Source organism: Pleurodeles waltl, chromosome 1_2, assembly GCF_031143425.1.
Source record: "Pleurodeles waltl isolate 20211129_DDA chromosome 1_2, aPleWal1.hap1.20221129, whole genome shotgun sequence".
Classification (NCBI taxonomy): Eukaryota; Metazoa; Chordata; class Amphibia; order Caudata; family Salamandridae; genus Pleurodeles; species Pleurodeles waltl.
Window position 1 is genome coordinate 1,011,988,041 of NC_090437.1, and position 23,368 is coordinate 1,012,011,408.

Sequence of the window (23,368 nt, forward strand, 5' to 3'; positions counted from 1 at the left end):
CAATAGAAATAAAAAAGAGAGTAAACGTATGATGCAGCAACAGAAGCATAACTCATACCTAGAAATTAAAAATAAACTTGCTGTAAGCAATAATGAAGAGGGTGATTAGCTATGGAAAACACAAAAAATAGGACCTGGAAATATATATCTGTCTTATATCCCTTGATTACATCACAGTGATTTAGGAATGGTTCTTCTTGGTCCTCAGGTGAAGGTTTACCAAAGAGATACTACATGTATTGTGTGCCTTCTTTTATTGCCTTGAATTTACCCAACTACCTTTATGTTAATATCTGGCAGGGATCAGATTTAGCTAAATTATACATGTTACATAACTTGCATATCGACAATGCCTTTAATTTGTTTTATATTTTTACTTTACAACATATGTATTTTATAGCAGTTATCCAACGCGTCTGGAACTAGCTATAAAATTATATGTTCACTTGTATAGTGGCAGCATGCAAGATGAATCCCTGTCCAACAATGACAGAAAATGTCTTAGGAGCTTATTTTATATGACTCCTAAGACAGACCCATTGGCCATGTTCATGAAAACACCCTTTCTTTTGTAAGTTAGTATCTATCCACATTATTTATTTGCATTTAGCAAAATGGGTATTTGTCTGTAGGGTTGAAATTAATGTTTTTATTTCTCTCCTGGTCTGTGATACTGACTAACCATTCACTTGTAGTGCGTTGTTCCAAGCTATGTTGATTATTGCAAAACATTTCCACTGCATGCAAATCCGTTTTCCAATAGTTTGAGAAACATGATTAAAAATGGAACACAAACAACCTAAATGTCATTTATCATGCATTTGAAAAAGGGGTGTGCTGTAACTGAAATTGTCAAATGTCGAATCTTTGCATATATAACTATTTTATCTTCAATCATTATATGACAGCAGATTCCAGGGCCCCAGTGCCTTGCCTCTTACAGTGCTTATCTGAACTCCCAGCACTGTGCTCAAATAAACCCATTCTTCTAGTGAAAACACGTCACATTTTGATTATTTTTTGTTTTTAAGATGGTTTTACCATTATGCAGAGTTCATGAATGAAATAGCTTTCCATTAGGGATAGAGTGAATTGTTCAAAGTAGCACCCTAGCATCATATGAGGATGGAAAGATAATGATACCACATTGTGTTCTCGTCCATTTACACAAGCACTCTATAATAATTGGCAATCCACGCTGTTGTGTAGAAGTAGTTTTATTCAAACAAAGATGATCGAAATCACCTCAAACCACTCAAGGCATGACACAGGTCCCAAACGACAAAATCTCCCTGACTCCAACATTCTAAAGAACCTGACGAACACTACATTCTATAGTAGAATCCTAATAACATAAGCATAGCCCACAGATGCCTATTAAGAGGGGACTGGATATTCAAGGAAGATAATAATAAATACACAAAGTACCATGCATATAATTGAATCACACTAGATATTACATTGAGTTTTCTCTCTTTTTAATACAACATGCCCAATTCCCAGAAAATAACATTCATAATAAGATAACTGAATATAACAAACTAAAATAACAAAGTAACCTAAAACCCACATTGCGATGCCCATTCCCATTTTGCGAGTCGGTAACCTGGTTACCGACTCGCAAAACGGGACTGCGAGTCGCAAATAGGAAGGGGTGTTCCCCTTCCTATTTGCGAGTCGCAGTGCGATGCAGGATTGCTTTGTGACCGCGAACGCACACTGGTGGTAACCTATTCGCAAAAGGGAAGGGGTCCCTTTGTGAATGGCCTTGAAAACACTGCCTGCTCTGAAAAAATTAAACGAAAACATTTAAGGAAAACGGGCTGCATTACAAAAAAAACCTGCTTTATTTAAGAGCAGTCACAGACATGGTGGTCTGCTGTCTCCAGCAGGCCACCATCCCTGTGAGTGCTGCGAGTCGCAAGGGAGTTGCAAATTGCGACCCACCTCATTAATATTAATGAGGTGGGCGTTTGCGACCCCCTTGCAACTTGCAGATGGTGTCAGGGACACCATCCTGCATCCTGCATTTTGCGAGTCGCAATGCAGGAGTTTCCTACATCTGGCCCTTAATACCTACATCTAAAAAAAAAATGAACGTTAAGCACTACTATTCATATAATTATTATTATTTCACAACAATAATCATATATATATATATAATAATACATACACCATGGTGCCTAACGAAATCTCCATGGTACCCTAACACACCTCCTCAAAGGTGCCCCTGGGAATAAATGATTCCTTACATGATTGTTTATGACAGACTTAGTACCAGTTGCTCCATTGACAAACAATCATCCTGAGTTTGGTTAGTGTCTTCACTATATTCTCCCATTGGACATGGAACTTTTACCAGTTTCGCTGTATTCCACCAATTCAAAGGTGCCCCTGGGAATAAATGATTCCTTACATGATTGTTTATGACAGACTTAGTACCAGTTGCTCCATTGACAAACAATCATCCTGAGTTTGGTTAGTGTCTTCACTATATTCTCCCATTGGACATGGAACTTTTACCAGTTTCGCTGTATTCCACCAATTGGATCTCATCACTCTTACAGCATTTCCATAAACTTTGTCTATGGCTACTGGATCCGATAATTTTTTGTCACCTTTCAGGGCAAAACCCTGTGTTTTAACGCTGACCCAATCTCCCTCCGCAAATGGAATCTTAACACTGTGTTTGATATTGTGATAAAACCTTTTGTTTATTTTGAACTTTCTCAACATTGTGGTGAATAAAGGCATCACTTACCTCATTGGGTAACTGACTCTTTAGAAATGTTGACATCCAAGCTGGTCTGAATTGTATGGATCATTTTCTGTGTTCGACTGGGGGTGGTCCTCTAGAACAACAGCATAGTTTAAACAGCAGCAATGATAACACAATTATTTGCCAATGCCCACAATATGCATTCTCCAAGAACATGATCAAAATGTTCTACGAGGCCATTCTTCTGGGGTTGATGAAGTGAACTTTTGAGATGTTTAATGGAACTCTCTATCTAAAAAAATCTCCACCTCCGACAATTCAAACTGTAACCCACTGTCAGAAATCAGTTCTTGAGGAAAGCCTTCAGTCATAAATATGGCGTTAAGAAACATATCTACAGGTTTGAAGTTAGGTTCATTTATGAACTTGACAAAAGGCGATTTAGAGTAAAAGTCCATAAGGACCAAAGCATAATGTAAATGATCTGGAAGCGCACAGACTGGCCCCACTAAATCAATTCCCACTCTCTTCTAGGGGCCCAATGGACATTCTATTGGTAACAGAGGTGGCATAGTTGTTTTCAGTGATTTATCACATGTGGCACACACTGGACACTCTTTACCTAGTAAATCAATCTCACCATCCATTTGTGGTCACAATATGACATGCATACTCTTCATTTTGTTAAAGTTGCACCTAAGTGACCAAAATGAGTTTTTTTCAGAATTAAGGCCCTCATTACAACTTCGGCGTCTTTAAAAAGACCACCGAAGCTGCGGGCAGCAGCTTACCACCAGTGGTGGCGGTATATCTGGCTCCCTGTTATGACTTTTCTGCTGGGCCAGCGGACGGTAACAGTCTTTATGTCCGCTGGCCCAGCGGAAAAGTCACATCAACATTGCAGCCAGCTCGTAATAGAGCCAGCTGCAATATTGATTTGCAGCGGGTGCAGTAGTACCCGTTGCGCATTTCACTGCCCGAATTTCGGACAGTGAAATGCGTGATGGGTCTGTGCCTGGGGGCCCCTGCACTGCCCATGCCATGTGCATGGGCAGTGCAGGGGCCCCCAGGAGTCCCCCTTACCGCCAGCCTTTCCATGGCGGTGTTTAGCGCCGTGGACAGGCTGGCGGATGGGGACTCATAAAGCAGTGCTTGCACCACTGCCCTGGGGATTATGACCGCCTGACGGAAGCCGGGCGGCATGTTGGAGGGACCGGCGGTATGGCCGTGGCTAATGCGCCATGGTCATAATACACTGGCAGAACACCGCCAGCTTGTTGGCAGTGTTACCGCAAGCTTCCCGCCGGCCGCCAAGGGCGTAATGAGGCCCTAAGTGTCTTAGATTCACCAGAGGTATTAATTTGTCAGTTCTCATAAGCAAACCATCCTCAATGGTCAACGCGTCTAAAATTTTGAAGAAAGGTTGAATATTGAAACACAACAATCTCTCTCAGGGCCAACCTTCCCTGACAAATTTCATTATAGCACTCAGCATCTTGTCATTCGCTGTAGAATTCTTCTACTTGACATATGAACAACTTCAGAGTTGAATTGAAGTGATCTAGCTTCAAATCCTCGATTCCTTGGGGTACTGCTTTTGACGTTAGTACCATTTAAGAGAGCAACTACAGTTTGTGATCAGTTTGTTAAAGAAAATGCCTGCCCCAGTGATAACTTTTTAACTTTTCACTGGCCCTTTTTCTATGACCAAATAATGAATTTCTGCTTCCTTGAGGACTCTAGATGCAAAGCTAATCATGTACTCCTGATCATCAGATTTTTGTGTCAAAAGAGCTCCCACACCAAATGTGGTTGCCTAACAACACTTCAGATTATGGTTATAAGGTTTAGGATCACTTGTATTTGTCAACTGCTACTTGATATCTGCAAATGCAGTTGCACAACCAGATCCCACTTGAATTCTGTTCTGTCCTTCAACAAGTTAGAGGTGGGGCTGACTCTAGATACAAATTATGGTATAAACCTTGAGTAGAATTCACATTAGACCAATGAATGATTTAGCCCCTACTGTATCTCCTATGGGAGGAGCTTCCAAAATTGTATCTACCAACCCTGGTTCGGGATGAACACCCTCCTCCGCAATGACGTGCGCCAGATATTCTACTGAAGGCATCAAGAACTGACATTTCTCTCTTTTCAGAACATTATCAAAGGCTTTGAGAACCTGTCTAAGGATGTTGTCAAGTTCACGGCACTCACTAGCATGAATTTAACACGTCTTCTTGGAAGATACAGGTAGTGTCAATACCTTTGAGTAGGGTGGTCATCAGCCTCTGAGACACCAACACCGCTGATGTAAGTCAAAACGGCATTCAACAGTACTGATATATCCCCCATGCGTACACAAATGCTATCAAATGTTGTGACTCTGGTGCTAATTCTACCTGATGATAAGCCCAAGCTAAGTCCAGTTTTGTGAAAAACCAATTCTGGATATAATAGACTAAATTTCACTGAGGGAGTGGGTGTGAGTGTACCTACATTTCTTTATTAAGAGCCCCAGTATCCACACATACCCACAGTTCTCCATTCTTCTTTTTAGCTGCCAATAGTGGAGAAAGCCACAGCGAGGATTCAACAGGTTCTATGATACCTTTAATTCGTAACACTCCTAATTCTTTCTCCAATTCATCATGAACACTGAACTGAACACCCCTCAACCTGTGCTTAACAGGTATGACATTCTCCTTTGTTATACTCTAATGTTTGAATCCAACTATCTTCCTTAGATCATCTGAGAAAGCTTTAGGAAAATCATTTAACAACCCCTCAATATCAATGGTGTTCTTATAACGGTTACCTGTTCCGTTGTACCTGGCATTAAACCATTCCAAACAATCCCTGGTGGAACCATCCTAATATGTTCAACCCCTTAACGGCCTTGTAAATCTTCCTAAAGACGCGTCTTCCATTAAACGTCAAGATTTCCTTAAAATAACTTTGCAGATCAATCTTCCTGCTTTGATAAGACACAGGTGACCTATCTGGTGGAGACAATATGCGAGCACCCCGATTCTGTTGACACACTTCCTGTGTGATCATAGTGATTCTTGCCCCAGAATTAATTAATAGATGTACTTGCATATCACCAACTTGTACTTAGACATAAGGATCAAAGAAGTCTTGTGTAACGCCGCTAAATTTTGACAAAAAATGCAAATGTAAACTCCGCAGAACATCTGGTGAATAATGATGTTCTTGGTTACAACTAGCCCTGGAGTGATGTTCCTGTCACCATGTAACACAAACATTGAACCAGAGCACGTTAACCTTGCACCTTTAAAACCAGATTTAAACACTGCACAAGGGTAACAGGCCCAGCATGGTGTGCCTATCACCGTGTTGATATAAGTGCTGCCTGAACCAATGAGCATTAAACTTCCTGGAGACTGTAATAGGCCTGAAGTGGTGTGCCTTTTCCTGTGTTGTCATATGTAACAAGGACATATAAGTATTACAGTTCTGGGAGACGGTGGCTGAGACACTTGAATGGATTTGTTTTTAAATTAAGTTTATTACCCTCTTTTCTTTACAGTTCATAAGAAACACAACTACATTGTTTTGAATTCAATGCTATTGACACCTGGAGCGCACTACACATGCCGTGAATGTCTGAGCATCAATGTTATAGATAGGTTTGGATCTCAAAGTCTTAAGATGGCCACCATTTGTTTATTTGTTTTCTTTTACAACTTACTGAGCATGTTAGTGAGTTTTAAGGTGTAAGGTATCTGCTCTACACCTTTCCCAACAATATAAGATGGCCCCTGTTTTTTTAATGTTTGTAATGGCGGTGGACTTGTTTTCCTTTTAATGTTATTACTTACAGTACTATGCGCATCTCATCAATATCCTCTCTTCCTTGCTGTCATTACACGTGCATGCCACTTAACAGTCACATTATGTATAGAAGTCACTTTATGGATGAATATGCTTCTTTGATGATTTTTGAGGTAATTCATATATTTTCTTGACACACTTTTCTCCTTGAAGAAATACACATCGCTGAAGTGTGGGTTCTGTCTGTCTAGGGTGACTGCTGCCCACTTGTTGCCACATATAATATGTGGCAACTCACGCTGTTGTGTTGACGTAGTTTTATTCAAACAAAGATGCTGTTTTCAACCCAAACCAGGCAAAACATGGTTTCCAACTGACAAAAACTCCTCTGACCCCAACATCCTAAAGAACCTGGTAAACACTACATTCTATAGTAGAATCTTGACCATAGAAGCGTAGGCCACAGACGCCTATTAAGAGTGAACTGGATATCCATGGTACATAATAAAATACACAAAATACCCTGCACATAACTTAATTACACTAAAACATTTCACAGTACTTACCTGCAAAAGCTGAAAATGTGGTTTTGAAATGTCCACATTCACTTTCCATTGTTTTTTAGTCTGTTATCAAGGAAATTTCCTACTCTGCCGAACTTCAAGGACATCTGTGATTCATTAGATTCACTAATTTATATGGATATTGCACCAAAAGCTTCTATTCGATAACATTGCCGATTACCAGTATGACCAAGAAGGAGGAGCCCTTTTAATGGAGGCTTGACCAAGAGCAGCTTTTTTGCAACCTTGAAAATTGCATTCACCACAGCACTCATACTGAGGCATCCAGACTGCATGAGACCATTCGCTGTTGAGGTGGATGTCTCTTCATTTGTGATGGAGATATTATATCTGAGGGAGTTTGTGCCATTTAGGTTCTCCAAGCAGTGACTTATTTTTTAAAGATATGGCTTGCAGCAGAATGTAATGTTCGATGAATGTTTGCAACTTTCTTACCATCAAGGAGGTGTTTGGCCTCCAGAGACATTATACCATGGAGCACTTCCAGCGTTAGTGGTCTGAACAGGTCACGATATACAGAGTTCTTAAAGACTATGAAATGCATCAATGTTAGACATACTCATTGATCATTTTTTCTCATGTGTCAATCATGTCATTTCCTATGATCCTGAAAATTACCATAGGGAAGCAGATTCCTTGTCATATCATAAACTAGAAGGCAAACCACCAAAGTGTCCCCTTTCGTTTGAGCTATTCACTCATTAGAATAAGTGGCTTTGATTTTTCTGGCACAAGCCAGAGAACAACACAACCAGGTTAACCCACAGGAATGATGTTTAGAAAACCCAAAAGTCAAAATATATTGGGAATATGCTGTTCCAATAACATAAATATTTCAATACCAGATCAAAATCAAAGTAAAGTATAATGCAATGGTGATTTGATTTTTCAGCAGCTGAAAATCTAGGAATCAGAAAAAAAGATTAAGTAAATACTTAAACGTTTTTATTGGCCAAAAATCTCCGACCATACCTAGTAACAGATCAAGAACCATGGAATCTAAGCATGGGGCAAGATTTAGCAGTCCAAACCAGTTTATAATACCTTTTCCTCACACCACAAAAACCATGGGCCAATAACTGCACACGCTTTATTGTGGATGTACCTAATGTTCAACAGTTCAGGCTTCTTGGTGGCAAATGACTATTTTAGCGAGACCGCTCATTTCATCACAGTCAATAACTTACCATCTGCTCCAAAATTAAACATAGTATTAATGAAATAAATTGTTTGGTCGCATGGGCTCCTAAACATGCTGACAGTAGCAGACAATCTATGGTAGAGCTTGGAATAAATTCCTTCATTAGTTTGACATTTAACTATAACTCTGCAGCCCTTAGAGAGATGATTCAACAGAGAATAAGCCAAGCAATTGAACAATATCTTCATTGCTTGTTGGTGGGATATCAGGAAATTCAATCTAGTGGCAGAATTGAAGAATGTGAGCAGAAGGGAACAATATGGGCAATGTGTTATAACACAGTGCTCATTTTATTTAGGTTTCTCAATGTATTATGCTTGTAGGTTCAACCTGTAAGGATGGCCATCCAGTAAAATCTCCTCTGCAATCCCTTTCATAAAACCTTTGATTCTTTGTCTCGCCAACGTTCAGAAAGCTGCAGTCAGCCAGCTCTACAAGACTAAAGCTGATTACAAAAGATTAACGTACCATCAATGACCCCTGGCTCAAATTTATAATATTTAGAATTACTATGCATTTCTACAAATCTCCTGTTAATTCCAGGGTCACATCCAAATGTGTTCCTCGCCTTTTGGTCCCTTTCTGATTGAGGGATTAGTAGGTTCAATGGCAGTGAACCTTTCTCAGGCTTTTCTAGGGCTTTCTCAAGAATTCTCAGTAGAGAGTGCATAATGTGATGCATGTGCCTGATATGAAACCAGTAGTGGCATCACAGTCCTAACTTCCTCTATCAGTTCTAGACAGTAAGTGTATGTAGTATTTGGTTGAAAGTATGTTTGAGACTTATATCCATAGGGGTTGACTGCATGACCTGATGGCTTTGAAGGTGTATGATGTAGCGAAAAGCTCATAGAAATTCACTGCAATTGTGAGGGCTTACGGTTTGCTTCAGGTCTTCCATTATCACCTCCAATAGAAGCTCTCAAGTCTCACTGTTTGGATAAGGGGTTTTAAGAGGGGGTACTGTCAGAGACATAAAGGGATCCACATACTCACTATCCGGTAAGGTGTTTTTAGGTATCCGTAGCATACCTCAGGCCATGGGCTACACATTGTACTTCCGGGCCATCACTGGAAGAGCTACTAGTATTAAATTCTCATTCTAGGATTCAGAATCTGGCAACATTTCATCTGTTATGACTCTTCCACATCCATCCAGTTCGAACCTTATCTTGAACCCTACACTTTGCTCTTTCTTCCTTCTTATGAGTCCATCAGGCCTCCAGATATTCTTGAGCATGACCTTAAATAGATACCTTTTGTACCTGTAATTGTGTGGCTTCCATTTCCAACCTGTTCTTCAATGTTGATCCTGAATGTATTCTGGCTTTTCTAGAAGCTAGATTCAAAGCTGACTTGGAAACACAGGTAAGTGCAACTCTTGGAACATTAATACAATATTATTGAATTTTCTCCTGTTTTTGCATGTCCCATTTGTACTTGTTATTAGCAAGCAAGGTAGCTGGAATCTTTTGGTGGGGTCATCTTGTGTTTTTTCTTTTGTCACCTCCCCTTTTTTCTTAATCTGTACTATCACTGTGTTAAATCTGTTTAGGGTGCTTTTTAAGGGACAATATTGTAGTGTCCTCCCTGGGTTGGTACCCTCTGAATGACTAGGCCACACACAGAGCTGTAAATCACGTGTTTATTCGTCTGTGTGTACCTGTGAACTTCAACATTCTAAACAAAGCTTTTATTCCATTCTATTCTACTGATTACGTTACACTTATTCGGAGTCCATCTTGAAGCCAGAAAGGTTCCGTTGTAAATCATGCAAGACACTACAAAAATGAATTTGTATTTTATACTGTGGCTGACCTCACCAGGACAAATTGTTGTTCTGATAATTTCACTAAATCTCCTTTGTTAAATGAAAAATTAAAATTGTTTTGAAAATCATTGGATATCTACATATAGAAACATTACACAACTATATCTCTTCAAATAATCTTCTTGGTGCTTTGATAGGTTGACCCTATCTAGTTACTGGAAGCTGTAAACTGTTATCTTCAATGTTAGAAATTGCTAAAAATGGAATGGAATCAGCAACAGTCACTGAGGTCTCAAAATGAGTCTTTCTTTCACCATCTCAAGTTGAAGACCGAGGAATTACAGGTCTGAAATAAGAAGAGTCTCTGGTAATAGACTTCCCAGGGAGGGTGTTGGGCAGTTACCATATGTCCTTTGGTGGACACTACTTGGAAAGGTTCAACATCGTAAGGTGCATCAGAGTTCCTTTTGCATAACTTTCAAACGATCACCAAATCTCTTTTTCTGAATGAGAGGTGTTTTGCAAGTCACCTCTTGTCTGCATAAACTTTCATTTTCTGTTTATAAACCATGTTTTTCACTTCTGTATCTTTCTGTGGTCCGTTGAGGTACCTTCGTTGTCATTGCTCACCTGAACATCAAAGCCGCAGGACTTTCACCTGTGGTCGAATAGGGTGTTGAATGATAAGCTCATAAAGTAGACTTTTATACTGTCTTCAAACTGAGCTTCTCAAGAATTGCAGGCTGTACCGCTTTCTTTAGCTTACTCATAAAACGCTCAACAAGTCCATTGGCCTGTGTTCATAAGGGTGTAATGTTTTGATGCTTTATGTTCAGATGCACCAAAATTCTTTACTGTTGAAGGGTGGACCATTGTCAGACTCTGCAGTGGCTGGTATGCACCATGTTTCAAAGATGCCAATACGTTTTTCGATTACTCGCTTGTGACGTGGATGAAAGATCTTCGACCAAAGGAAAATGTGAATATTTATCTGTAAGCACCATAAAGTGATATCCATTATCAAGTGGGCCAAATAAATTGATGGCTACTCTCTCCCAGACATGTTTAGGGAGTTCTGACATGTTTAGAGTCTGTTGAGTGACTTTGGTTGTTAGACAACTGCATATGTGACAAGCCTTTAGCTCCTTTTCAACTCTTTTGTCTAAGTATGAAAACCAAACTTGATCTCGGATTATTACCACAATGTCCTTTGTAAGCCACTTCAAGCACCTTTTGTCATAGACTCCCTGGAATCTGGATCCTCACAACATAACTCCTTCCTGAGTTATGGACAATTCATCTTTGATATTTTTGTATTTTTAATATTCACCATCATTACTGAGAGGTTAAATGTGTTTATTCACTCTCATGACTCCTGCCAGGGACAATGTATTCTAACGACACAGCAGCTGGTGTGCTTTTTGGATGGAGTACCATGACCTTGGGTAGGGACTCTCGAAAAGTAGTCACCAGGATTTTGTCCTTCCCTGGTCAATACTCAATTGTATAATCATACTCTTGCAATCACAGTTTCCCTAATAAAATCCGAGGAGGCATCTTGGGTTTTGGATTGTCAAAGATGGCCAGCAAAGCTTGATGATCAGTCACCAGCATAAAAGGCTTTCCATACAGGAATACATGGAAATGTTCACAAGCCCATACCACAGCCAAACTTTCTTTTTCAGGCTGTGAGTGAGCACGTTCTGTTTGAGACAAACTTCTACTAGCATGGGCCACAATATGTCATCTAGCATTTAGGCGTCTGCTATGCTGTGCTATAGCTATATATATATATATATATATATAGCTATAGCTCCTAACCGAACCGGGCTAGCTTCAACCACAATCTCTGTATGAAGCTTTGGACTGAAGTACGCCATTTCTGGAGCATTTTCGATGGCATATTTAATTCTCTTGAAACTTTTTTCACATTCTCGTGACCATTTAAAAGGAACATTTTTTTCTCATTAACTTTCGTAATGGAGCACAAACAGTGACAATTAACTGCCCATTCCAAGAAAAGAAAGTACTATAAAAACTTCTTGAGGAGGTTGAGCATTTGTTAAAGCTTGTACTTTTGTAGGATCAGGTGTCATACCCCCATCAGAAAGGCAATGGCCAAAGAATTTCATTTTTGTCTTATTGATCTCACACTTGTCTGCATTTAAGGTTAAACCTGCATTATTAAGTAACTGACATATTTGCATGAGGGTTTTATCGTGGTCCTTCTGTGTAGCTCCAAAACCTAATATGTCATCACTATAATTGAATGCACTTGCAACAGGTAGCATGATGTGTTGTATGATGTCTTGGGAAAGTTCTGCAGCCAAAGGCACACCAAAACTAAGTCTTTTGTAACTAAACAAATCTACATATGTAGAAAAGTTTGTAATGTATCTTCACCTTTCTTCAATTTCTAACTGATGATAACCTTTGTTCGAATCAAGTCAAACCTTGGCACAATTTAATTGCGTTATCCTGTCAGCAATGTGTAGACCTGGAAGTCGTTCAGTTGCTTTGTCTGTCTGGCGTATGTCAACACAAATGCGCACAGCTCCTTCACAGTCCTTTTTAGGCAGTACTGGTATGGGAGAAACCCATGGCATTGGTCCAGTGGAATGTTCAATAATGTTGTGCTTAAGTAATGATTCAAGTAATTTTTAAACATCTTCATGTAAATGAAAAGCAACTCATCTATGTCTCTGAGCCACAGGGCGGTCATCCTCATTAATAGGCAGCTTTACTTCAATAGTCTTTAACTTTCCTAAACCATGAAACAATGGAGGGAAAAAGCTTATTATTTTGTGATGACCATTCAGGTTGTAATTCACCGAAATCAGTCCCAGGTCAGCAGCAGTGTTAAAACTGAGCAAGCAGGCACTTGCTGCTCTGCCTTAAAGCACATGAATCGGTGCTTATACTTTTGTTTTCGTATGTTTCACTGTCACTAAAAACAAACCTCGACTCTTCAGGGGTGTTGATGCAGTCCAGTGTTTGTATGATTTTGTTGCTTCGACATGTTGACTTTTCTTTGACTGATTTTTCTCCTCACAGGTGACCAGTCTGACATGTGTAAACTTTTCTGAGGTGAGCATTGACATGGCACAGTCAACTGTTTGCCGATGATTTAGATGACGATCAACTTCGTTTAGTATCTATTTACCTCAACTGATGTCGCTGCTTAGCCTTGTGGGCGTGCGTCGAACAGTGCTTCTGGAATGCTCTGGTCGCCATTTTGTCTTCTCGCTGTGACACACTTACATCTTCCTTCGCTCTGCACATCGTCACAATATGGTTTTCTTTACCACAGAAGTTACATAACTGACCAACGGTGAAACAATTTCTTCATGTGGAAACACAAATCCACTTCTGAAACACAACTTCTTTTTTATGTGTAAAAATCACTTTTGTCCTTCAGTCTTTTGTTTCAAATTACTTTTCACACTCATCACTGACCCGCTCTGGGCACCTCCAGCCTCCATGACAACAGCTTGTCTCTCAGCACATTCCTGAGCTCTGGCAGCCATCAACACTCTCTCAAGTCTAAGAGTTTCTCTCATCATTCATCATCTGAAGGAATCGGACAAGCATCCATCCATCACTCTAAGCTGCAGAGTTTCTTCATCATTAAATTCATTGCACTTATAGTGTTTGATGGGTGTATTGAGTCTTTCTGTGAATTCATCAATTGTTTCACCAACTGTCTGATGTTCTTGACTGAAAACATATTGTTCATAGTGAGTGTTTGGTACTGGAATAAACTTGAGATACAACGCATTCTTACTGTGATGGTATATGACTTCTTGGTCAGCTCTTGGTATTTTCTTTATGACTTCTTTCACACATCACGATTTTTGAGATATTTGATAATCTTCCTGTTATCAGTCTCTTCAAGTGCATCTATAAAATCTTCAAAGTTTCTATCCAAGCAGTCCATCTATTGCCAATATTTTGCTTTTTTTAGCAGTATCGAATGGTGGTGGTGGCTTTAGGAAGGTGGCAGCATTGTAGACCAGTGTGAAACTTACTGACGTCTGGATCTGAGCTCTCCGGCCTCTCTGACTGGAAACCAGGAACATGTCTATTCATGCCCCAGCCTTGACCTTGTGATGGGCTGGTCTTTGGGGTTGTCATTGATGGGCTTCATTGCTGGAATGGCCTTTTGCCAAGTTTCTGGCTGCTGTAGATATGGACTGCTCAGTTAGCCTAACCCCGGGCACTTCTCTTGGGGCCACTGTCAACTCTGGTATGATGACTCTGCTTATCGGACATGGTAAGTCATCTATTTTATTGTTTTTACATTTCAGCTTGCATTTAACTTACACAGAGGTGATCTCTGTTTTGCCGCATTATTTGGTATCTGATAATCTTCTTTAACTGCACTTTGCAAACCTTGTTGAATCCGCCTTCAGCATTAACACTCTGTATACTGTATAACTTTATTTTGAGTGGCAGCGCAATCCCTTTTTGTAAAATCTTGGTTGTAGTTTCTTTGCCAACAATGTCTAAACTTTTCTGTGAAGCTTTTACTCCACATATGCCAATCATCAACTCTGCACTTCAATGAAGGCACACATGGCACACACAAGCAGCTAGCTTGGACCAAGGCAAACTCTCCAGACAGCACTTTCTTCTTCAGGTTACTTATCTCCTATCTCGTCGCCAGTTGTAGCATCCTTCCCAGCCTGGTACCCACCGAATGACTGAGCCACATAGTGAGCTGTAAATCACATCTCTCTATTCCTCTGCATGTGGCTGTGCCTGTGAACTTCAACATTCTAAACCAATCTTTCATTACATTTTATTCTAGCAATTATGTCACCCTGATATGGAATCCTCGGGAGCCAGAACAGTCCTGTTCTAAATCATGCAAGACACTACACACATGACTTGGCATATTATACTGTGACTGACCTCACAAGTGCAAGTTGTTGATCTGGATCATCTCTGTAGGATTTTGAATGTCAGTGTTAAAAGAAACTTTTGGTACCATCAGCCATTTCATCTCATGGTCCACCCTCCCTAGTATGAGCACCCAAGGCTTGGTGCTAGCATGAATATTGTCCTTATTGCTGAACACTCTCAGGTTGTTATCTCTCTTGTTCAAATCTCCTCTGGAGTCCTCCCTTATTAAACAGCTATGTGGCTTCTTTTGATGCTCACTCATTTCTTTGAATCATCGAATACAAAGTTAAATACAAAGCATTCATAATCTGTATTCACAAATAGCTCAAAGTATGTGTTGAGGGCTGTCACAAGCATATCATATGTGTGAGGGGGTTCAGCCACACAAAGAGTTTTTGACAGTTTATAAATGTCATCCTGTCTCAGGTGTAACAGGAGTGGACATTTCTTTTCCTCTTCTCCAGAGTAAGTAAAGTATTATTCTGGGGTCTGTGCTGATGGAGGCCCTGATAACACCAAAGGCTGGATGGCCATAATGTTCACCATCATAACCTGTGTAGGCAGCTCCAGTTGTCAAGATTATGTACTGATGTTGTATGTTTGTTCACCTTCACTGTTTCCCTTGGTAAGTAAGCAAGCAGGTTTTCATAAATAACAACTCCTTTGTAAAGGTTCAGTCAGTGGGAAGCGCAGGCTGCACTGATAAATGTATTGGCTGCTCTTGTATTGGAGATTATCACTCCCCCGGGCTCTGCTAGTTGTTGCAGTGGTTGTGGATTGTTGATGTGGGGCTCCCTCTAGCGGTAGTTGGGTATTACTGTGCTTCCTGTGGCATGTCCTCTGGGCCTGTCACTTCCTCACTGTTGGATGCGTCTGACTCCAGGTCTTGTCCTGCGTCATGTGCCTGCACTCCATTAAGTGCATGCAGCGCATGCAGGCCAAACTTCCTTCACTCGTGTCTGCTGCTGCGGCAACGGACAGTGAGTACTGCTTTCTTTATGGGGCTTGCTGGGGTCACCCCCCTCGCTGCCAGGTCTCACTTTACTTCTTCTCTGTGTCACAGGCAACATAACAGGGTAGGGTTGATAGATCCCGCCCTTGTCAGCCAAATGTTGTGTTCTGGCCTAACAATAATGGACAGCACACGGGGAACAATGTTTTTTATTAATCATAACCCCTTCACATCAACTTCTTGAAACCTCTGCCCCTTCTGTGCTAGCTCCTTAAATACTACTGGTGACATCACAAAGCAGCCACAAGTGTTTCAGACACAGAGAGTGGGGGAAGCCTCAACACCTGCAAAACACAGGAATCTTACTCTGCTGCTCAAACATACCAAGGTTGTACTTGTAGCGTTTTCCCCAGCCTGGGTACACGTAAATGAACATGCCACATTCAGAGGTTTGTCTTACATGTCTATATTCTTCTGTGTGCAAGTGCAAACTCAACATTCTAAACACCAAAAATATTCACCACACCCTGACACTTGCATCATGGTTGTACGGAGTCCATCTGGAACCAGAAGGGTCACGTTATCCCTAACTCACAAGACACTACACTACTTAAGACCTTACAATGTGGATTTATCCCAGGGATAATAGGCATCTGTTTCACTTAGATCTGTTGGCAGGGGGATTATTTCATGAGTCTCCAGGTAAAATGGTTGTTTTTTCTCTTTAAATGTCAACTTTCTGGAGCTGATGAGAGCTAGGCTTGCTTAATTCTAGCCCATAGTCGCACCCCCACTATAGGCAGTTTAGCAAGAATACATTTGTAAAATGAAAGCAAATCTTTCCTGATCAAATTATTTTTAAGCCGAACTGGGAATCTCAGTTTAGGCTCCAACAGGTTACTGTTATTGGCATTACAAAGACTGCAGAGGGCTCTTTAACTAACTGATGGGATCGGGAGTTGATATTTACAAGAAACAGACATAAGCAAGAGATTTCAGTCAAGATATTTTTCCAAGTTGTAAAGTAGCTCAACATGTGTTTTTCTCCTTAAAGTAAACATTTATATCTTTAGTCCCCCCCACACTTCAAGTAACTTAAAAGGCACAGATAATCAAATATGGGAAAGTTATACTTTCTACATGATTAAATGGTGTTTGGTCATACTGGTCGTGCCATTCTGTGCCATACTGGCATTGGTGTCTCAAAAACGTAATCTGGTTTATTATTTTTCTGTGTCAACATTTATTCTAGAAATATGAAAACAATGGAACGAGATGTGATGGTGTTGATGCAATTAAACGGGAAGCACCTTGACTTAAGTGCAACAACAATACAGTTATGCATTACCCTTTTCTATGTACATATGTCATCTTTTGTGTGAATTATTTATTTTTTACCCTTTCATCTCTTTTGTAGAGAGTCGTGTGATCCTGGACGCCTTTGCCAAGCAATGCAGCCGAGTTCTTGGACTTTTAAATTGCAGTGGCAAACTGCTTGATTCCAGTCACTCTCAGTCAACAATATCTAGCGTAAAGCAGGAGGGCTCAGACTACAATGGAAGGCAAGACCCGTGCCAGCGCAGGAATGGGCTGCAAAGCCAGACTTCAAATGGTGTAAGCATAGAGATGCAGTACATAGAGAAAAAACAACAAACCTCGGCCTTTCTTCGGGTCTTTACAGAGTCTCTTCAAAACTACCTACTTGCGGGAAATATTCCCTCTCAGAATAACTCTTCGTTAAATGAGTTCAGGCATTTGGCAGATGTGGATCCTCTCTTGACATCCCCAGCGCACACAATGGGCGGATGGACATCGCCTGCAACCTCAGAATCTCATGGCCATCCCTCATCTTCCACCCTTCCAGAAGAGGAGGATGAGGATGAAGATGAAGGATATTGTCCACGATGTCAAGAGCTGGAGCAAGAGGTCGTATCACTTCAGCAGGAAAATGAGGAACTTCGAGGAAAATTAGAGAGCATTCCAGGTAAAATCTATTTAGAAATTATGGGCCTTATTTACAGCTGCCATATCCCGTCTTCTGTTTTACAAGTGCCATAGGCTATAGTGCACTAGTATGGGGGGACATGATATCTGCCACGTTTGTGGCTGAGTATCCATCTTCAAAGCTCTAAATAAGGCCCTATGTTTTCTTATAATTTCACACTGTTTCTTACTGCATAGTTTGGTACTTATGTACAATGAATCTAGATAGTAAGCAGTATTGCAGAGAAGAGAGAAAAACGAATAATTCTAGTTTGTGCACAAAATAAAAATACAGTAGGGACAGGACATTTTATTGGGGACTGTTGCTTTGCTGAGGCTTAGGAGTCGGAGGTTCCAGATAATTGACAATGGTTGACAGTGGTGGATGAGACTCTTTCTAGAAGAGCATCCTCTGTTTTTTTTTTTTGTTTTTTTTTTAGTACAGCAGCAACAGGAAAGCTCTAATGTGCCGATATGCTCCCTCATGCTTTTACTCTTTATGCATAAATATGAATATATGTGTCAGGACCCCCGCAGAGAGCCATGGAGCATGCAGGGTTACTGGGTCTAACCGTGGTGGTAGAAGCCTTTTATGCCTGATGTCCTGGGGCTTGACCTACTATGGATCCTGAGCAACTGGACCAAGTACCCCTTCTGCACTTGACTCTCAGTGATCTCAGGTGGTCTGGTCCTTCCTCTTCCAAGATAAGTTCAGGGCTCCTCTCTGGGGGAGGAGGGGACTGATCCTGACGACCTGGTTCCAGTGCAGTCAGTACACTCATGGTGTCCTCCTCTGACCATGGGGTAGTTTGGGGGCAAGTTCCTTGATGCTTGCCCAATGGGTCACACTTCAGTTTACAGGCAGTGGCCCGAACTCCAAAAGTTACTTTCTACTGGCAGACCCTCCTGGCATACGGGGTTGCCACGGTACCTCACACAAGGCGTCCCTTCCTACATGGCAGTCATGCCACGGCGACCCCTCCTGGCATACAGGGTCCCCTTTAGGCCTGGAACAGCCTTGCCACATGTCAGTGTTCACTTCCACAGCAGCCTCTCCTGGCCTATGGGATTGCCCCTAAAGTGTGGTATGGGCTTCACACTCCCTTCACTGTACTTCACTCTTGGCTATCTTCATGTTGGCTCTCTCTTGACATACAGGTGTTGCTGACTTGATCCTGCACATGGGCAGTGACCCGTTCGATGCAGCAGCCATCTCCTCACACCGGAAGTCCACTAAACCTCACTCCCTCCAATGCTCTCCTCTCCATAACAGGGCACACTGATCTTGACAAGCAGGCAAGCCCTGGTGCTCCTGGCTCTAGAGCAGATGGTCTTAGTTTCCCTGGGTGATGATGATGTCCCCTCACTCAACAGGGAGACTCGCAGACCTTGGCCCCAGTCCTGGTCACAGAGAGAAGCCATGCAGAGCTTCCCCTTATACAGGCCGTCTGGCTGCTTTACAGGTGACAATTTTTGGGGTTCCAACCTCCATTTTTTATAGTCCATTTCCAGACACCAAATGTAATTTGGGTTCTGGGTCTTTGAAGTTTTATGATGGGCTTCTCCTTCTTTTGAAGTGCACCCTTCCTTTCTTTGTTTTGTCTTGAAATGCTGTCTGTCACAACAGGAGAGATTCCGAGGCTGATAGTCCCACAGGCCATAGATGTGACTAGAGTTCAAACCTGAATGTCAGCCACAGTGACATGTGCATCAAGAGGTTAATCCTGGGTTCCCTGCCCTACTGTTTATGATACCCTTAGCAGCCTCATTGTCTTCCTGAGATGTGTGCAGACTCCTTCCTTGTGATCTCTCATTGAATCAAAGAGCAACCTTTGAAGTGTACAGGGAGGGTCTCTCTGTTTCTTCTCTACTGTGCCCCAACCAACTCACAGGAATGCGGCAATACAAAAATATGTTTGGGAGAGGGGATTCCTCTACTCCTCATGTCTTCACCATGCCGGTCAGGTTTCCCAAAACTGAACCCAGTTTCCTCTATGTAATGTAAAATCACATGCACACTTGCACTCGATGTACATCCAGCGCAGAGTCACTTTTCTTGTTCTGCGCAGCATTTCGAGTCCACCTGATGTAGAGTAAGGGGTGAGTTAAACACACAGCAGTAGAACTTTAAAAAGGTGAGCTTGTCAGTAGACTTCTCCACAGTGACACAGGTTAAAAATGATCTGTTCACTCCTACTGATGACTACACGGTATGCTGCCATCACCACGCTCATGCCGCTTAACTCCTAGTGAAGGCTGTTGCCTTCCACCATTATGAGGGTGGAACTTTGGGTGCCTCTCCTGGTTCAACCAGACCACAGCCCATGAGACAGGCCTATGTGATGGAAACATGTGTGATACATGTATGCCTATGTCAACAAAAATCAGCATTAGGGATCAGGACAACAGTAGAGCTGGGCAGTAGGCTCAGTAGGTAGCTATAGTTAGGACCTAGTTTCCATAGGAAAGGTGTTTTTTGGTTTGCTTATAACTTTGGCACCGTTTGCTGAATCTTCATGAAATTTTCTTGAAAAAACAGTGCCCTACATTGTCTAGCTCTGCATGGAAAGTTTCAGGGTGATCCGTCAAGTGGGGACTGTGAAAAAGGGGGGGTCAAAACGTCCATGTTATTTGCCATAGAGATTTTCAACATGACTGCAGCCCAAACCCCTGAACGGAATTACACCAACGTTTTCAGAAAGCTAGATCTTGACCCAGAAAGATCTCTTTTTGTGATTTGGTAGAAATCCGTTCAGTAGTTTTGTAGCTATTAAAGGAAAAACAAATATAGATATCTAGGCACTCTGATCCTTCGTGGATCCGCGGTACTCGTGGATCCAAAGCCCAGTCGGAAAAAAAGCTCACTCACATACCATACCCACGCTGCAAACGGGAAAATGGTGTGCGTACACCGGAATTGAGTTTTGGGTGGATAAAACATGAACCTAACTATAACGTCCCCAAACCTTTGTTTTTTTCAGTGAATATAGATATACATATATATATATTAACTAGGCTGCCACTAGGTAGCTATAGTTAGGGTCGCTTTTCCATAGGAAGAGCATTTTTTGGGGTTGCTAATAACTTTGGCCCCATTTGATGGATTCTATGAACCTTCCAAAAAGGTGCTACTTTTTGACTAGTTTGTGCGTGGAAAGAGATAAAAGGGGGTCCTAAAACACAAAATCCCCATGCATATTCCATAGACTTCTGCAAGATAGGCTACAGCAAAAACGTGCTGAATGGAATTACACCAGATTTGACAGGAAGCTGCATGTTATGCTTTTTGTGATTTAGTGTAAATCCCTTCAGTAGTTTTTGGTAAATTAAGGGTCAAATTAAATTGTATATTTTGGCATTTGTGCTCATAAGAGTCTTGGAGACTCCCACATGAGCACCAGTTTAAAAATAGAGCATTCTGATTGGCCCAGGGAGCTTTATGTGCTTTAAGCCATCTTGCTCCCATGTGAGTTAGACCCCAGGGCCAGCATTACTCTTTATTGGGAGGGGGCCTGAATGTATGAAAATGGGGAGGGACCATGCAATTCCCCTTCCCAAGCCTCAAGAGGCCTTGGAGACCTCTACCAGGGCCAAAATTTAAGAAAATGGGGAGGGGGCCACACGGCCATCCTCCACAAACCTGATAAGGCCCCTGGAAGCCTACCCTCTGGGGCCGGATTGCAAGCAATGTCCCAGGGAGCCCTCCCAGGAAATAGTGGTTTCCCTGCTTGCAGTTGGATGGGCAGGGAAACATTTTTAAATCTCCTGTCAAGTGGGGGCAAACACCAGTTCTTCTACTAGCGGGTGGGAGCTTCATAAATACTCATGCCCTCTGGCAGCAGAATTTAGATGTGTGCACTGCCGGCTCCTGTTGGATGCAGGGAGCCAGCTGGGGCCATGGGGGCCTTGGACTCCCCCTGTGGCCTACAACAACACTATGGTAGGTGCCCTGGGTGGGCACCAGGCACCCAACTTTTATTGCCACACTAATAAACTATTGTTCTGCTTCATATGACGACTATTTTTTCCTTTTTGAGAATTTGCGATATTGGTATTTTCGGGAAGGAAAGCTGTTGGATATGATATAAGGGGTTGTGCGACCCCACCAAGGCCTGCAGAGATAGGGCTGGGACTAAAAGCAATATAAAGATTCAAAGAGATATATATATGTTTTTTTTTTGTTTTTGTTTTTTTTTCACATTCAGTGGCTCCACACTTGAATTGGTGAGTGGTGATCCATTTATTCAGCCCATAACCACTGTGGTAGATTTGCTTCATCCAAATGTGTTTCGGCCATTATGTGGCCTTATTCTGAATACCATATCAATAGTGAGTCATTACTAGCCCCCCTAGGATCCCTGGGAAATGTCATTTATATCAAAAACAGTGCTAAAGTGAACAATTAAAACCAGTTAAAAACAAATTACATCATGCGAAACACCATGTATAAACAAATTATGTAGTAATCAGTCAAATAAATACTTGGAGTATGATCAACAAAGTTTACCCTCAATACCTGGAAATTATTACAGTTCATTATAAAGTGTTTTCATATTAAAATGTATAGACCAATTAATACATTCTAAATGTGAATAGGCATACATTTTGTGCCATAAGTGAATCCAGGTGAAATATTACTACTTCTGATCATGTTTTCATACACATTTTACATGAGATTAATTCATCTAATTATACATGTCTTGTTATTCCTGAATTCAGTCTCTCAATGTGTTGCACTATGGAAAGCTACTATACTTCATCTGTTAAGTTTTTCGTGAAATTATAACATTTTTTTCTACCTGAAAATTCAGGATTTAAATAAGCATATGATTAATTGCTACATCTGAATAAATTAATCTCTTCCTAATGTGGGTAGCAGTTCACTTCATACTGGGAATTGATGTATCTTCTGCCATTCAGTGGAATAGATTAACCATGTGCAAATTCCACTTGTAAATGTTCTGCATAATTATATGAAAAGGGGTTCCACCACCAAAAGGTTTTTTATGTTTATTTATCTAAGTATTTTGTATATAGTCATTTTGAGAGACAAGTACATTTTGATATTAAACATTTATCTGGGCATTTTGTGTCTAATCATATTTGCAAACTTCTACCTGTTGATGTTAGACATTATGGGCCTGATTTAGATCCTGGTGGAGGGGTTACTGCATCACAAATGCGATGGATATCCCGCCCACTGCATTATGATCCTCATAGGCTATTATGGGCTCTTAAGTCGGCAGGTGGGATATCTGTCACGTTTGTGACAGAGTAACCCCCTCCGCCAGGATCTAAATCAGGTCCTATGTTCTTAATTAAGATGTACCTGTAACTCCTCATCTTGCTTCAGACCCATTGGGGTAATTGATTTTAAAACAAATATTTATTTGGATTCCAATTGGTGCAAATTTTGTTCACGGTTACTGCCTCTTGGTAAATTGGGATATGG

General features: G+C 41.2%; 1 protein-coding gene across 2 annotated transcripts in view; it reads left to right on the plus strand.

Annotated features, from left to right (window-relative positions):
- The window catches only part of BEND4 (BEN domain containing 4), a 408,036-nt gene that overhangs the window by 96,093 nt on the left and 288,575 nt on the right, over window positions 1-23,368 (plus strand). For both annotated transcript variants that reach the window (XM_069201803.1, XM_069201800.1), the window contains exon 2: window positions 17,351-17,917. In XM_069201803.1, coding sequence (XP_069057904.1) covers window positions 17,351-17,917 — 567 coding nt within the window. The remainder of the gene's footprint in view (window positions 1-17,350; window positions 17,918-23,368) is intronic.